Source organism: Salmo trutta, chromosome 32 (genome assembly GCF_901001165.1).
Source record: "Salmo trutta chromosome 32, fSalTru1.1, whole genome shotgun sequence".
In the NCBI taxonomy this organism is placed as follows: Eukaryota; Metazoa; Chordata; class Actinopteri; order Salmoniformes; family Salmonidae; genus Salmo; species Salmo trutta.
This window is the reverse complement of record NC_042988.1, coordinates 39,100,477-39,117,514: the sequence shown is the minus strand read 5'-3', so window position 1 is coordinate 39,117,514 and position 17,038 is coordinate 39,100,477. Positions and strand designations below refer to the sequence as shown.

The 17,038-nt window shown below is 42.6% G+C and overlaps 1 protein-coding gene and 1 long non-coding RNA gene across 3 annotated transcripts; both read right to left on the bottom strand.

Annotated features, from left to right (window-relative positions):
- Positions 1-154: 154 nt before the first annotated feature.
- On the bottom strand, positions 155-15,311 carry LOC115171881 (zinc finger protein 271-like). 2 transcript variants are annotated; one of them, XM_029729070.1, is made up of 3 exons: positions 14,043-15,311; positions 2,684-2,861; positions 155-1,932 (listed from the first exon to the last, which is right to left on the bottom strand). In XM_029729070.1, the coding sequence occupies exons 1-3, from the start codon at positions 14,049-14,051 to the stop codon at positions 1,562-1,564; spliced, it is 558 nt and encodes a 185-aa protein (XP_029584930.1). In that variant the 5' UTR covers positions 14,052-15,311; the 3' UTR covers positions 155-1,561. The 2 variants fall into 2 exon arrangements, 1 of the variants encoding a protein (XP_029584930.1); XR_003871273.1 differs by lacking the exon at positions 155-1,932 and having other exon boundaries at positions 2,471-2,908.
- A 768-nt stretch (positions 15,312-16,079) lies between these two features.
- Positions 16,080-16,280, bottom strand: LOC115171882 (uncharacterized). The gene is made up of 2 exons (XR_003871274.1): positions 16,196-16,280; positions 16,080-16,158 (listed from the first exon to the last, which is right to left on the bottom strand). It is a non-coding gene; the product is annotated as an uncharacterized LOC115171882 (long non-coding RNA).
- Positions 16,281-17,038: the final 758 nt, after the last annotated feature.

Sequence of the window (17,038 nt, the reverse complement as noted above, 5' to 3'; positions counted from 1 at the left end):
TGGCGGTCAGCAAACAATTCTTATAGATGCACGACTCCAACTGATTTGTCCATTTATCAGCCTACTATTTCGTAATTAATAGAAATAGTGATAACATACAGAACATGTAAGGAATTTCTTCCCTATGATCATACAAGTGACCACAGGAAACTTATTTGATCAGAGGTTAGTTTGTATAATAAGGATTGCAACCCGGAGTATACACTTATAGCAATTTGCAAGCAAGACACTCAGTTCTCAAGATGGTGTTTTCCCTTTTTATCCCCTACTATGGTTCACCCCACCCAGGGTGATAGCCCTTAACTATAATACAATATCAGCTCATAATTAATAGTTGCTAATATAAAGATGTTTCTGCTAGGTGGAGTTCAGTTTATTGTTATTTGCAGTTTCCCAATCCTTCTTCCTCTTGCCCGACCGAGCCCCCTGTCTAATTGACTATAAGAACTACAGATTAATTCATTTTTTACATTTTTATCAATGTGTGTGTCTGTGTGCTTGTGTAAGAGTACAAGTGCATAGGTTTGTGTGTGTGGGTTTGTAATTGGTGGAGGGTGATATGTGCATTAACATTAGTGTAGTAACATAAAACATTGGTTTAGGTGTTATTACATGATCGGTTGAAGTTATTACATTATTCATTATACAAGTTGTTACCTGATACCATCATTTATTACATTAAGTGGAAAAGGTTATTACGACAACAATTCAACATTTTATCATATTAACCAACAACATGTTACATTTACTGGTTTTATTACATTATAAATCTAAAAGTTATTACATTAACCGTTGTTACAAGACACAGTATGCATAGTTCTTGCCTTAACCTCATGGATATTATTATCCAATGTATTATTGATTCGTTTAAGGAGCATTTTAAATCAATATAGATATATAAAATATACAATTTAAGTGATAACTTCTTGTTTAGAAGATAATGGATTGAATGTATTGATCAATTGAATCCATCAATATACACCTATTGTTGAAACATTATTCTACATAATGACATTTAATAATAATAGTATCATGAGTGTATGAAAGATACAATTATCCCCCCACACACACAGGTTCACTATGACATTTTCTATGATAACATTTATCCACTTAGATCCCAATATGTGATATTACATAGACACAGGGGAGAACTGATCAGAACTGCATATTATTCTCCACAGAGGTTACCATGGTGATCAGACGAAGTCAACTGTTTAAGAATGGGAGATGGATATAAGTGTTCACTAGATGTTTTCTATTGATCCTTTATTTAGGGATCTGGAACTTCCCACACTAATCACAGATATAAGGCTTCTTTCTCACCAGTGTGTGTTAGCTTGTGTGAATTCAAGGTCCCTGATTGAGCAAAGCTCTTCTCACACTGATCACAGCTATAAGGCTTCTGTCCAGTGTGTACGCGCTGGTGTTTGGTTAGTTGTTCTGATACAGTAAAGCTCTTCCCACACTGATCACAGCTATAAGGCTTCACTCCAGTGTGTAGTAGCTGGTGTTTTGTCAGGATGCCTGACTGATTGAAGCTCTTTCCACACTGATCACAGCTCTAAGGCTTCTCTCCAGTGTGTACACGCTGGTGTACGGTTAAGGCTCCTGCACTAACAAAGCTTTTCCCACAATCAAGGCAGGGGTAAGGCTTCTCCCCTGTATGAATTCTTACATTAGATTTGAAGGTGTTAGATGCAGCAAAACTCTTCCCACACTGATCACAGTGAATAATGAAGCCACTCTGGCTAGTGAAACTCTTCCCACAGTCAGAGCAGCAGTGGTGAGGTTTCTTCCCTGTACATCTCTGCTGGTGCTTCTTGAGATGTTCTGATCTGGAGACACTCTTCTCTGTCTCGTCAGCAACATGATGTTGTTGAGGCTCCCCAGATGATAAGCCCCTCCCACTGAGAGAACGGTACGGGGTTTCCCCTGTAAAACAATAACATTAAATAACTAGGTTTTGGAAATATAGGTCCATAAATAGTATTATTTTTGTAAAAATGTGTTATTTAGCAGACGCTCTTATCCAGAGCGACTTACAGGAGCAATCAGGGTTAAGTACCTTGCTCAAGAGCACAGACAGATGTTTTACCTAGTTGGCTCAGAGATTCAAACAAGCAACCTTGCGATTACTGGCCTTAACTACTAGGCTACCTGATCGGCTATGAAAAAGCCAACTGACACTTACTCTTGTGTTACTGACTTGTTGCACCCTCGACAACTACTATGATTATTATTATTTGACAATGCTGGTAATTTATGAACATTTGAACATCTAGGCCATGTGCTGTTATAATCTCCACACTGCACAGCCAGAAGAGGACTGGCCACCCCTCATAGCCTGGTTCCTCTCTAGGTTTCTTCCTAGGTTTTGGCCTTTCTAGGGAGTTTTTCCTAACCACCGTGCATTGCTTGCTATTTGGGGTTTTAGGCTGGGTTTCTGTACAGCACTTTGTGATATCAGCTGATGTAAGAAGGGCTATATAAATACATTTGATTTGACCTGCCGCCCTCATCATCAATAAATACACTCCGTGGCCAGTTTATTAGGTACAACCCCCTCCGTTCACGAAACTGGATCGACAATTTACTGGCCACTGAGTGTATACTGTTTATCAATCAATTAACAGAAGTTGCAGAAACAGATTGTGGTCTCATCCACACACCCCATTGTTCTTACTTGATGAAATCAAATCTTCCTCCTCGTGTTTTTCTCTCACAGTTCCACTCTGCCCTGCTGTTTTCCTGCAGTCGACCAGCAGCACAGACACCCTCTTCAGACCCAGCAGTAAGGTGCTACCAGGAGAGTTGTGACCAGGGGACTCCGGCAGAGTGGAGGGGGACGGACTAGCTCTGTCCTGGTGACCACAGGAAGTATTGTATGTAGTAGAGTGATGTTGTTCCCCTAGATTATGCACCAAGTTGCACGCAAGGACAGTTCAAGTAGGCCAGGGCAAGAGGGGATGTTAATAAGTTAATAACAATAATAATAATTCAATGTGTTTTCTTTATTTAATTACAGCAGCATAGTTAATGTTATTTTTCAGTGTACAAACATTTTTTGATATCTATATTGTAAATACACCTAATTGTAAAAGTTTGTATATTTTGGTTTGGTCCATCGCGGGTTATCCGTACTTGCGGACCCTGTTATCGTTCTCTTTTGCCGGACCTTCAGCTAGCAAGGTATGTTGTCCTTGGCGCCGTAATTTGGCAATATAAAACTGTGGTAAAGTTACATAAAGTGCTGTTACGCAATTATAGGGTTTGTTACAATGTGAACAATTATAAAGATTTATGTTAACTTTCACCAGCTCGCTAATTAGGGTACCTATTGTAACTCGGGAGTATTTGGGACCGTGTTTGAGTGAGTTGCTATGTGGTCACGCAGGTGCCCGAGAGCTGTGACTGCACCGAGGGCTAACCTATTGTGTGTTGTCTCTTCGTGTGCAGGACCAATAAACATGATTCAACCACCATAATTCTAGTTGTGGCAGTGTCCTGATTAAAAGTACACAACGCAGAACGAACCACGCTACAAACTGGTGCCGTGACCTGCCGACTGGTCAGCTCGAGCCGACCCCCGAGAGCTGTGCATGTGGCTGAGGCGCACGACCTGCGCATGCGCATTTGTTGATGGTTTGCTGTAAACTAAGATATACTGTAAACAGTGAATGTGAGTGTAGCATATTCATTAGATACAGGTATTCGTGCTTATTTGTATGTTTTTGATTTAATTTGTATATTGCATTTTTTTGGGGTATTTGATTGCAGTAAATTACCTGGTATTTTAGTGCCCTGTTGAGCCATGGTAGATTCTCAAGTCCATAGATTGAGTTATGCTGGGGATTTTAGTGTGGGTAGAGGGAGGGGTGTCCTTGCATTTACACCAAGTGTACAGTCAGCTCCTGGGAGTAGAGCGTTTGCTAGTCCTGAGTTTGCAAGCGCTGGGAGGGGTAGGCTGTTTGTTCCACCTGACCAGGGTATCCCACCTCTGTCTTTTGATGTACCATCATCCACAGTCCTCAGTGATAATGGGACGCCTCCGAGTCAGCTTAGTGACATTATTAAGCAGATTGGTTCAGAGATAGGTGAATCCATCAGAGCGAGTTTACTGCAGTCTGGGGTTTCAAGTCTTTCTCCTGCCTGTCCCCCTCACCAACCCCAGCAGGTTTCCCTGCCTGAGCAGTGTGGGTCGACCTTTATTGATGCGTCCAAGCTGAATCTGGTTGTGAAGTCCGATGTTAGTCCTCCACCTTTCTTTAGGGGTGATGGCTCAGATAAGTACTCTGTCCTGGAGTGGGAGGAGTTAATGGGAGTCTACTTAGAGAAGAGGGGTTACACTGGGTCTGAGAATGTTGGGGAGGTGATGTCTAGGCTCATGGGGAGGGCACGGGATGTGACCAAAGTCTGGATGCGTAACAACCCTGTTGTCACAGATGTTAAGGCGGTGTTCAGTGTTCTCAAGCAACACTTTGGGGATACTGTCTGCTCAGGTATGCCATTAGCTGATTTCTATTCAATCAAACCATATGCTAATGAGGGTCCAATAGATTTCTGGATTAGGCTTAACAAAGCTGCAGAGGCAGCCAAACAGTACCTTGTGAGTGAGGGCAGGACCCTACCCAATGAGTGCTCAGAGTTGGCAGTCATGTTTGTACGCAACTGTCCTGATAGAGAGTTGGCCCAAGTGTTCAAGAGCAAACCCATTCGTGACTGGACAGCCAGTGAGGTACAGGATCAGTTGGATGAACTGTTAAGGGAACGTAAAGCATGTAGAACACAACTTTCACAGCAGGTGGCTGCCGTCTTTGACTCCCCACAGGAGGGAGTGGGTCCTGTGAACAGACCTAAGGTGTCATCCTTTTCTCAATGTGGCCGTGAACCAGACCAGGCACCATCTATATCTGAGGGTGAGACATTAGAGAAGGTTTTGACTTTGTTAGAGAAGGCTCTGGTCAGCAATACTCAGTCTGTGAACAGAGGGCCCCGTAAACAGTTCCACAAACGTCAGCGTGAGTGCGCCGTCTGTGGAAGCACTAATCACTGGACCAAAGCTCACTGTCAGATGCACCAGCTGTGCTTCAAGTGCTTCTCTCCGGGCCACATGAGCTTTGACTGTAGTGAGGCTGGGCAGCGACAGAGCCCTGGATGTGGACAGACTGGCAGGTCTCAGGAAAACTAGAATGCCTCCATTCTGAGGAGGGCAATGTGGGGCAGTCTTATTTTTCCTCCACTGATGATGATATCCAATCTGTTTATTCTTACTTTTGTGAGTCAGTACCCAAGAACAACACAGTAATTTTTCAGAACACAATGAGAATTACGCAGAATGACAGTTTGTTTTACACCTCCGTGCTAGTACAGGATAAAGTTGAGCTGAAGGGGATGTTAGATAGTGGGTCCATGGCTACTACTCTGCGCGCAGATATTGTACCTCGGTTGAGGGAGGCAGGAGTGGTAGAGGGGAACTTTCTAGCTCCTTCAGATATTATCCTGGTGGGTTGTGGTGGGAAGCAAACTAGCCCAGTGGGCATGTGTGATTTAAAAATTCAGCTTTATGGTTTCAGCTATGTAGTCCCAGTGCTTATTGTAGATGGGCAGGTTGATGAACTCATTGTGGGCACTAATGTGTTGAAGTCTTTGATTAGACAGTTCAAATCAAATGACAGCTACTGGCGGGTGGTGGGTACACCAGGTTCCTCTAGCCAGTGCGATGACAGCCACTTCCTGCGTCTCCTGTCAAATCTGGAGAGATGGAGAGGAGACTCTATCCCAGATAAAGTAGGCACCATTAAGTTGAAGAGAGCAGTAACACTCCAACCCATGAGTGAGCATCTAGTGTGGGGCCGCCTACCCCCAAAGACAAAACTCTCTGTGGGCAGTACTGTTGTTGTTGAGCCCAGCACGTCTCGTTGTGTGAATCGACACATACTAGTGGGGAGAGTAGTTACGCCTCTATGGGGGGATGGATGGCTACCTGTGAAGATAGTGAATCCAACAACATCACCAGTTACCCTGAGACGAAATGCTAAAGTGGCGGATGTGTATCCTTGCATTGCATTAGAGGATTTTGATGATGTCAAGCAGCAAGCAGCTTACCAGAACGTGGCTAAAGTTCAATGTGACAGCTCGCACGGCAGTCTGACAGCTAAGAGTTCAGTTGGTGGCAGTGTAGTTCATGGCAACAGTACACTGAGCAATCTTGGACTTCAAGGCCTGTCTGTTGAGGAGTGTCCAGTTTCACAGTTCTGGAAGGATAAACTTGTCAATTTAATTGGGAAGTATGACACAGTGTTCTCTAGACATAGCCTAGATTGTGGTGAGGCAAAGGGGTTCTGCCATCGCATACGGCTGACTGATGACCGCCCATTTCGATTACCTTATCGTAGGCTTTCTCCAGCTCATTACCAAAAACTCAGGGAAACACTGGATGATATGGAGGAAAAGGAAATTGTCAGAAAATCAAGCAGTGAGTATGCCTCACCATTGGTGCTGGTATGGAAAAAGAATGGGGACTTGCGCCTATGTACTGACTTTAGGTGGTTAAATGCCCGCACTGTAAAGGACGCTCATCCCCTGCCTCATCAGGCTGATGTACTGGCCGCGCTGGGAGGTAATGCCTTCTTCAGCACAATGGACTTGACGTCAGGGTATTATAACGTGCCACTGCATGAAGAGGACAGGAAATACACGGCCTTTTCCTCTCCTTTAGGCCTGCACGAGTACAATCGGTTGCCTCAGGGCCTCTGCAACAGCCCGGCTACATTTATGAGAATGATGCTGACCATTTTTGGTGACCAAAACTTTCTAAGTCTCCTTTGTTATTTGGATGATCTGATGGTTTTTGCTAAGACTGAGGAAGAGAGTCTGCAGAGACTTGAGATGGTTTTTCAGCGGTTGCAGGAGCACAATCTTAAACTGTCTCCGTCTAAGTGCAAGTTTTTGAGGAGGTCTGTTAAGTTTTTGGGTCACATCATTTCTCAGGAGGGTGTAGCCACTGACCCTGCTAAAGTTCAAACTATTTTGAACGTGACTGAGAGCGAGATGATGGAGGCTGATGGTGTCACTCCGTCTCCTAGCAAAATCCGTTCTTTTCTTGGTATGGTAGTATACTATCAGCACTACATTGAGAATTGTTCCATGGTTGCTAGGCCATTGTTTCAGCTAACTACAGGTCAGAAGAAGCCTAGGGGAGGCAAGGGTAGAAGGCCTGGTCCCTCTCGCAGGCTCACTGCTGCAGACTGGACTGCCGAATGTCAACTCGCTTTTGAAACTTTGAAATCAGCACTAGTTGACCAGGCCCTGCTGGCTCATCCAGATTTTTCTCAGCCATTTTTACTTTCTGTGGATGCATCTACTAGTGGTTTGGGAGCTGTACTATCCCAAGTGCAAGATGGAACGGCAATAGCCAGGCCAATAGCTTTTGCTAGTAAATCTCTTAATCATGCACAATCCAAGTATCCTGCTCACCGGCTGGAATTTCTAGCCATGAAATGGGCCATTCATGATAAACTCAGCCATTGGCTGCGAGGGCATAAGTTTACTGTGTGGACCGACAACAATCCACTCAAATATATTCTTACAAAGCCGAGACTTGATGCATGCGAGCAGAGATGGGTTGCAAAGCTGGCACCCTTTGACTTTGATATCCAGTACATACCAGGTCCCAAGAATGTCGTTGCTGATGCTTTGAGCAGAGAGCCATTTGTCCGCTCCACAGTTCTGCACCGACTGACAAGAATTCCATATGATGTCCTGCTGGAGGAAGCCAGAGGTCTTCGAGTGGATGATGTTCAAGACATGTTCCGCCTCTCCTGTGAACAGCCCGAGGCTGGCTGTGGAACGTCTATGGCTCCTGGGAGTGAGTTAAGTAGAGCTGGAGACGATGTCAGTGGGTTGGTTTCCTGTGAAGAGGTGTCTGCTGTCCTCCATGCTCACCGCCGATGGGATGATGGTGCCACGGTGAGGGCCATTTCACATGCGCAGCACCTTGAGAAGTTGATGTCCATGGGTCAGAGCCCTTTACCTGTCTTTACACACAAGGAGCTGTATGATAACCAGTCACTGGATCCTGTCATCAGCAGAGTCATGTTCTTTGTAGATAGAGGCCGGCGCCCATCTAGGAGAGAGCGAGTCCTTGAAGCTAATGAAACAGTTTTTACTCTAAGACAGTGGGGAAAACTCACCACGCGGTTAGGGATTCTGTATCGTGTCTCAAAACACCCAGTGAGTAAGAAGAAAATATTCCAGTATGTTGTACCTGTGTCTTTGAGAGGCCTTGTGTTGAAGGGAGTTCATGATGATGCTGGTCATCAGGGTCAGCAGCGCACATTGTGGCTTACGAGACAGAGGTTTTACTGGAACTCTATGGAAAAGGATGTCAAGGAATACATGGCCCACTGTAAGAGATGCGTGTTGAGTAAAGCACCTGAGCCTGAAGCAAGAGCTCCACTTGTCTCCATTGTGACAACGGCACCTTTGGAACTTGTGTGTATTGATTTCTGGACTGCAGAAGATTCAAACAACAAGTCTATTGATGTGTTAGTAGTGACTGATCACTTTACTAAGCTGGCATGTGCGTATCCGTGTCCAAACCAGTCTGCTAAGACTGTGGCTCGTGTTCTCTGGAATAATTTCTTCTGCGTTTATGGGTTCGCTGATTGTATCCATTCGGACAGGGGTGCTAACTTTGAAAGTTCACTTATTGCAGAATTACTTCAGTTATCTGGTGTTGGAAAGTCCCACACCACACCTTATCATCCCATGGGGAACGGTCAAGCAGAACGTCTAAATCGCACGCTGGGTGGGATGATTAGAGCTCTGCCAGCAAGGTCCAAGGCTAAATGGCCTCAGATGTTGAACACATTGACATTCTCCTATAACTGCACTGTTCACGAGACTACTGGGTTTCCACCCTTCTTCTTGATGTTTGGACGCACCCCTAGGTTGCCAGTAGATGTTATGTTTGAAAGTGTGCTGTTGGATGGGGACACGGTCGATGTGGATAAGTATGTCCAGTCTTTGGGTGAGGATCTGAGAGAAGCCATGACATTGGCTCAGCAGCATGCAAGTAAGCAACAAAAGAGACAAGCCGAGGTCTACAACAGACGGTCGAAGGGTCATTCGGTAGAGAAGGGAGACAGAGTTCTACTTGCTAACAAGGGAGAGAGGGGCAAGAAGAAACTGGCTGATCGCTGGGACAGTGCGGTGTACATAGTTGTTGCGAAGAACAGCTCACTGAACACATATCGTATACAGCACCCTACCACTGGGCGCATCAAGACGGTGCATAGGAACCTGATTATGCCAGTCAACTTTCTGCCTTTGCCTTCATGGGAGGAACCTGAGAGTCACGGATATCTATCGAGTGGTGACGTGTTCTCTGAGATGTCTGCAGCGTCCAGCAAAATGGATGGGAGTGACGCAAGGACTGTCCACTGGGTAGCAAGCCTTCCTGAGTCTTCTGGGAGGATATTCCAAGAAGATGGTGTAGTCCCAGTTGATGGAAGTGAAGTGGAACGGCCATATGACGTCCCCTTGAGTGAGGTGTACTCAGTAGAAGTGGACCAGAGAGAGATTCCCAAAGCCTACAAGAGTTCTGATGGCGAAACTCCATTCAGTGGGGATGGTGCTGTGACAGATGTTAACTTGGTTGAAGATGCTTTGTCAGTGTGGTCTGTGGCAATCTACCAGGATTCTGATCAGTCGTCTGACGCTACTAGTGTTGAGTCTGTAACTGAAAGTGTGCTGGCTCCGGATAGGCCGAGTTGTAGTATTCCCCAACCTGAGGTTAGACCTCTGAGCACGGTTAGTGCTGTCCGTGACATTCCTGCTAGGTTTTTGGGTGAGGGTGTTCGGACTAGACTAGGTAGATTTATTAAGCCAGTGAATAGGTTAATCCAAACTATGTTTACACAGGAAATGAAACCGTTCTTGGTTTCTCAGTGACGGTAGGATATTGTCTACCTTTTCATTTTTTTGTGTGTATATGGTAACCTAACTGGGTCTTAGAGTGATTGGTGGGTTGGTCTAATATTTTTGACAATTCATGTAACTTTGTGTGTAGTTCATCAGCATAAAATGTATTTGGCATTTTTTTGTATACGGTTGAATAAGGGATTAGCTACCTCTTATTTTTCCTAATCCTTCGCGGGATAGCTTTCCAGCTGATCGACCATTTGTGGGTCTAGACTTAAGGGACTACACTGGGTTACTCCGTCGCTCTGTGGGTGTGAATTTTTTTTCTTTCTTTGCTTTGTTACCTTCGAGGTAATGTGTTTTGTGCCTATAATCTAGTGTAAAACAGTGGGGGTGAATGTAGTAGAGTGATGTTGTTCCCCTAGATTATGCACCAAGTTGCACGCAAGGACAGTTCAAGTAGGCCAGGGCAAGAGGGGATGTTAATAAGTTAATAACAATAATAATAATTCAATGTGTTTTCTTTATTTAATTACAGCAGCATAGTTAATGTTATTTTTCAGTGTACAAACATTTTTTGATATCTATATTGTAAATACACCTAATTGTAAAAGTTTGTATATTTTGGTTTGGTCCATCGCGGGTTATCCGTACTTGCGGACCCTGTTATCGTTCTCTTTTGCCGGACCTTCAGCTAGCAAGGTATGTTGTCCTTGGCGCCGTAATTTGGCAATATAAAACTGTGGTAAAGTTACATAAAGTGCTGTTACGCAATTATAGGGTTTGTTACAATGTGAACAATTATAAAGATTTATGTTAACTTTCACCAGCTCGCTAATTAGGGTACCTATTGTAACTCGGGAGTATTTGGGACCGTGTTTGAGTGAGTTGCTATGTGGTCACGCAGGTGCCCGAGAGCTGTGACTGCACCGAGGGCTAACCTATTGTGTGTTGTCTCTTCGTGTGCAGGTATGTCTTTTATTTTGTTCCGAATATGTTGTATATAATTTTAACTGTATTGTATAGTGTGCTGATGGGCACTGAATGTATGTATGCAGTTCCTGCTCTTTTGCCGGACCTTCAGCTAGCAAGGTGCCCGAGAGCTGTGACTGCACCGAGGGCTAACCTATTGTGTGTTGTCTCTTCGTGTGCAGGACCAATAAACATGATTCAACCATCATAATTCCAGTTGTGGCAGTGTCCTGATTAAAAGTACACAACGCAGAACGAACCACGCTACATGTACATAGAATATCATTAGACCAAACATTTGATAAATTTAGTCTAAATCTCTGACTGATGGCTGCATCCTTATAATAACTACTTTCTCCTGAAGTGTGTAATCGTTCATTACTTTCCACAAATGTCTTGTATATTTCACTTTGGCAAATTTTTCAAAATGGAATTGGAATATTTTTAAAAAAATGTAAAAACGTATAAAACTTGATGGTAGAACAAAGAGCAGAACCGAATCAAAAAGCTACACACCCTCTTTCAAGATACAGGCCGAATGTCACCTCCCCTTCCAACGTGCTAAATCATGGTTTGTTCAAATAAGCAGTAATGAAAAACCTAAACACCAGAACTACTGCTGCTTGTTATCCTACTTTTGGAGCATGTTGAGAAAAATGTCAGTCTTATAGTTTCAGTATCCTTATACAGTACATACATAGAAGAAACCATCAGATATAGGGCTATTGTGGCATGTAGCAGAAGCCTACAGTAAAAAGGTATTGTGTTAAGGAATTCCTAGTTATCTTTCTGTCCTCCCTAACTCTGCACTTGTTCACTATCCCTTAACTGATTTGAAAGGAAATGGCTGTTTATAAAACATATGGTGGATTCTCCCACTAGCCCATGACTCCACCAATCCAATGCCGTTTTTTTTCTCTTTGGTACAATTTTCATAAGTATGTTGTAGATTTTCGTAACTGTAAGTACAACGATGTTCCTGTCATTTGTTAACAATACATTTAACTATCATTTAATCAAACTGCTAAAAACTGAATTACGAAAGCAAAATTATAAAGTGTCAAGTTTACGTACAGTATAAAAAAAATATGAAATTTGAAATGATGGTGTAGTGTACAATGTACTGCTGAAATACTTGGGTGTTAAATTAGTTTAATCCACTCATTATCTGAATGTTGTTGATTTTTAGATGTGGCTGCTGTTACAGCAACAAGTCACATAGACAAGTGGATCTGAGCAATGTTGCTGTCATTTGGTGCCTGGTGCAATTTCTGCCTCATGCAACATTGCTCAGATCCACTTGTCTATGTGACTGGCAAATATAGGACTGGCATTTGGATGTGAACTAGCTATCGTTAGCCAGCTTCTGTGTCGATGTCAGCTATTGTTGTCTGTTTCTAACTAGCTAGCTAGCTAACGGCTGAAGTTATTTGTGTAACAAACCTATAAACAATTACAGCTAGCTACCTTTCTATGCCTGTAGATTAGCTAGCTAGCAGCTTTCAGTTGATTGGTGTTAGCTAGCTACAGAGGCTAGCTGCTGGACTCTGGACAGGCAAACTAATGTTAGCTAATAGCTGCAGTATTGTTGCCAAGCATCCAAGTTGCTGACCAAATTAGATAGATATGCTGAAAAGTTGTTAGCATTGTCAGAAATGCTACAAAAAAGGTAGCACATTGTTGGGTCTTAATGGACAGAAATGTGCACGTGAGAGTGATAAATGATCAAATGTAATAAAACCTGTTCCACCTAAAAGGTTATTCAAACCTTTTAATTCCAATCATCACTTTATGGAAGCTATAGTGCCATTTTAATCCGACGCAATAATTTGAGCAAAGTAGGCACAGAAAATACTGAGCACTCACGACTACAATATAAGAGAATCTAAAACAATAAAATAATTGTCCAAATATAATTGTTTTTGCCAGTGTGTAGTGAGATAAGCATCTCACAATTACTTCAAAAATAGTAATAATTTGAAAAGGGGCTATTAACTAGCTGGCCTGCGCATCGTTGCCCGTGAATGTAAGTTACTAGGCTAGCGAGCAAGCATCTTAGCCGGGTAGCCTTGGACAAAAAAAATAAAATAAACGAAAAGCGTGTACTGTATGACAGAGTCCTAGACCGTTCAGGGAACATAAGTTGTGACATGTTTTTTTCTTCTTCTTGCACGCACACACAGAAATGAGTACCATGGATAGACGCGTCATGTTTAGCTTAGGTTGATGGGACTAAACCGTTTTTGGCAGGGGCGCAACTTTGGTTTTAGAAGTGTGGGGGGTCATAATAATTTAAACATTTTATCCAGTCAGATACACACTACAAACAGCCTACTCGACCTCTTGGAGGCATCCGCTTGACCCTAAAGCACACCGTTCCCACATTTAGTATCACATTTCAATGATAAAACTAGAAGGGACAAAAATGCAATTTCAGAATGTGGGGGGCATGTACACTCCATCCCAGTGAAAGTTGCACCCCTGGTTTTTGTTATCTTTTAGTTGTCAGTGTAGAAGACTAAATTAGATGATGTTGAAGTTGAAATGGTTCTTGAATAGTGGAGGCAGCACCTGTTTCCTTTTCGACTTGCGGTAACTCTAAATCAATAGTTGTTTAGTATTCAGAAACATTCGCTTGCTTGACCACTCTGAAGGTCATGTAACTGTTTGTTACATGCAACATGTTTTGTGAACTTAACAGGACAGATGTTGCTCTCGTTTTATGATGTAACAAAGGTGTGATTGAATGTATTCTGCCACTGTCTTCTTGTCTCAGCTGTGTCAAGGCATATGAACTAACAGGTTATAACAACGCAATTATCACATTTAATATGGCTATTTTTCTGGCTTGGCTTCCCTGGTGATTTTACCCACACACTGCTTCTGCAAGGTGTAGGCTTGGCCTCATTATTTCTCCTTGGTTCTGACTTTAGCTGCTTGTTGCCTTGTATCAATCTGTGTGCTTTAGGCTAGTAGGGTACTTTGCTGAAAGACAAAATATCCAACATGTTTATTATCATCATTGTTTATTTTGTCCAACTGTTCAAATGAAACGAAGGGATATGGAAGATCAAAGATGATAACTAGGCCTAGACATGTTATACACCACAGTAGGCATACTGTTAATAAAAGTAAACCAAACTTACCCGATCCATCGTTGAAACTATTCTTTCTTCAGCGTTTCTTCAAATAAATAACTTGACAGTAAATCTGTAGCTAGCCTACACTACAGTTACTTTCTTGTCACAGCGTTCAGATAAAGTTAGACCAGAGCAAACGTACATTTAAATATCAACACTCGATTTACGTTGTGACAAATATATGTCTGATGTAGCCTAATCTTACTTCAGAAAGATCCTGGATAATATTTTAATCTATTAAAGTCAATTAAACGTCCAACACCCTATTCACCAATAATCCTGATGTCTGTTATCGTCTAACTCTACACGAGAGTCCAGCTAGTTTTAATTGTCTGATGCCCAGTAATGGTAGCCTATAAAATACCTGTGTATTTACAGCAGCTATACGTGCAGCGAACCATGCAGCATTTACAGCAATGCAACCTTCGCAGTAGTCTGTGTATTACAAGCATTTCGCTACACCCGCAATAACATATGCTAAACACGCGTTACGCTTTACAGACCAGATCCAGAGCAGAACTGGTATAATGGCGGTCCGCAAACAATTATTATAGGTGCACGCCCCCACCTAGTGTATTGGCTGTGCATCAGCCTACTATTCTGTAGTATTAATTCATTGCACTTTGTGAAAAACCAACTAACCCTACACCCATTAAAACCTCATCAATATTCCATTACTTTGGCCCTCTGATTCTACACCAGGCCTGCAGCCTGGGAGGACGGGATATTATCTTTCAAAACACCTTGTAACTCTGCAGTAAAATATTGTACACCCAAGTACTTCTCTGCAGCTGCCACCACCACATCTATCCACTGTTATTTACATTATATTCCTGCGGTACAGTTGACAACCATGGCCATAAACACCCCCCAACAAAAATGAATCTTACTGAAGCATGTTATTCCTATCACTCTCTATTGACCTCAGTCTAATCACAGAGATCCTCTCAGGATCCCTCACCCTGGACCCATCTTCCTCTACTACTCTCGTCGCTGCCTCAGCATACAACACCTTCTGCGCTACTCTGATCCTGGTAACCTCAACCTGTCTTTCTCTCACCGGACACGTCTGATCTCCAGCACCATGTGTACCCCTACAGTTTACACACACAACTTTTTACATCAATAGTACACATTCCTTTCTCTCAGGTCCTCCTGCACACTTCTCACATCTAGGAATCTCCCTGCTACACACTGCTGGAAGGAAGCAGTCAAGAAAGGGAGTTTGTTTATACAGGAAGTACCGCCCCCACTTACCGTCAACCAATCATTTCAATGTCGAGCTATACGAGCTCGCCAGCTTGTAGTCTTGAAACTCGGAAATGAGATACGTTTGACTCGTTCAGCCATCCCAATGGCAAAAATGAATGGGGGAAAATGTGAGTTTTGGAATAAACACTGAAAATTAGGTCAGCGCAGGCTAAGGTGATCTTATACGTTTTGTTCTATAAGACAATAGCAGTCAGTTAATATGAACTTTATATTTAATGAAGCCTTCTGTGCTTTTTCTGTTACAAATTCTTCAAAATTCACCAGAAGTGACGTTAGCTGATAAATATTGTAGAACAAAACGTATAAGATCTCCTAAACCTGTGTTTACAACGTGTCCTTATTTTCAGCATTTATCCAAACACCCTACAAAAACGGCATTACATTTTCCCCATAGGCTTTGTCCAATGAACCATGGCAAAATTCGTGCCTATAAAAAGATGCTATAATAAGGAACTATTTCTCTCTATAGAGCCCCACAGTGGACGAGTCATAATCCCCATAAAACCTAGTGGTCAAACAGGGAAATCGTTCCAATTGTTTTCCACCATTAATTTTTCCCATAAGGGATTTCCCATAGGCTTTCCCTGGCGAGACATTTTGAATACCGTGTAACTCTCTCTCGGACAAGGTGACTCGATCAGTATAGTCAGCTATATTTACTCACATTTCGCAAATGCAAGGCAATGATCTTCACCTTTTCCAAAGGTGTATTTTGGTCCCGTTTCATCCAACTGACAACACATTACATTATCAAAGTGTTTTTCTATTTTATGTTTCTATCTGGAAATATTTTTCACTCTTACAGTCTTCTGACATTGACATCAGAGTCCTCTAAGGAGTGTAGTGACCTCTCTGAGTGTAGTGACCTCTCTGAGGAGTGTAGTGACCTCTGAGGAGTGGTGGTCGGGGTGGAGATGGTAGCCCATGATGGGGTGGGGGTCCGGTCAGGGTTCTCCCCGCCCGAGGCATGGCATCTTTTTAAAGGTCATTTTGCGACATTTCAGAACCACATGTCAAACAAAGTTAAAAATGTATAATTTTCTTTTTAAAGCAATGACAGGTAATTCAAATATGTTTCCTAGAGGTCAAAGATCACCTTTCTGTCAATCTGAACATTCTGAAGATGTGTCTGATGGATAGCTATGAATCTAATATTTCCAATGATATATGATTAAAGGGTAAACATGAGTAATAACCTGATGTACTGTATGCTGACGTTGTCATAGGGTAAAACCTCTATGGGAAAACTGAATGGGATGGAGGGATGAATAGAAAGAGTGATAACACACAGAAAGCTACCATTGCTGCAATGATATTACACATTTTCAACTCTATGGACATATACATTGTCACCCTGAGTGAGCCTGAACAAGCCCCCTGGCTCATTGACTACAAAGTCTACAGATAAATTCAGTAAAAAAAATGTATCAATGTGTATGTGTGTGTGAGTGATTGTACAGGTGTGTACATTTCAATAATTCCATTATTTTCCTTTTAGATGTGTGTATTGTTAGATATTACTGCACTGTTGGGGCTAGGAACACAAGCATTTACAATTTGATTATTAGAGTGTGTGTTTGTGTGTGAGTACAGGTGCATAGGTTTGTGTGTGTTTGCTATTGGTGGAGGGTGGTATGTGCATTAACATTAGTGAAGTAACACAAATCATTGGTTTATGTGTTATTACATGATCGGTCACAGTCATTACTTTATTCATTTAAAAAGTTCTT

Coding starts and splice junctions, on each gene's coding strand:
- LOC115171881 (XM_029729070.1), bottom strand. Junction 1,933..2,683: donor GGAAGATTTGATTTCATCAA/GTAAGAACAATG, acceptor ATTGTTTTACAG/GGGAAACCCCGTACCGTTCT.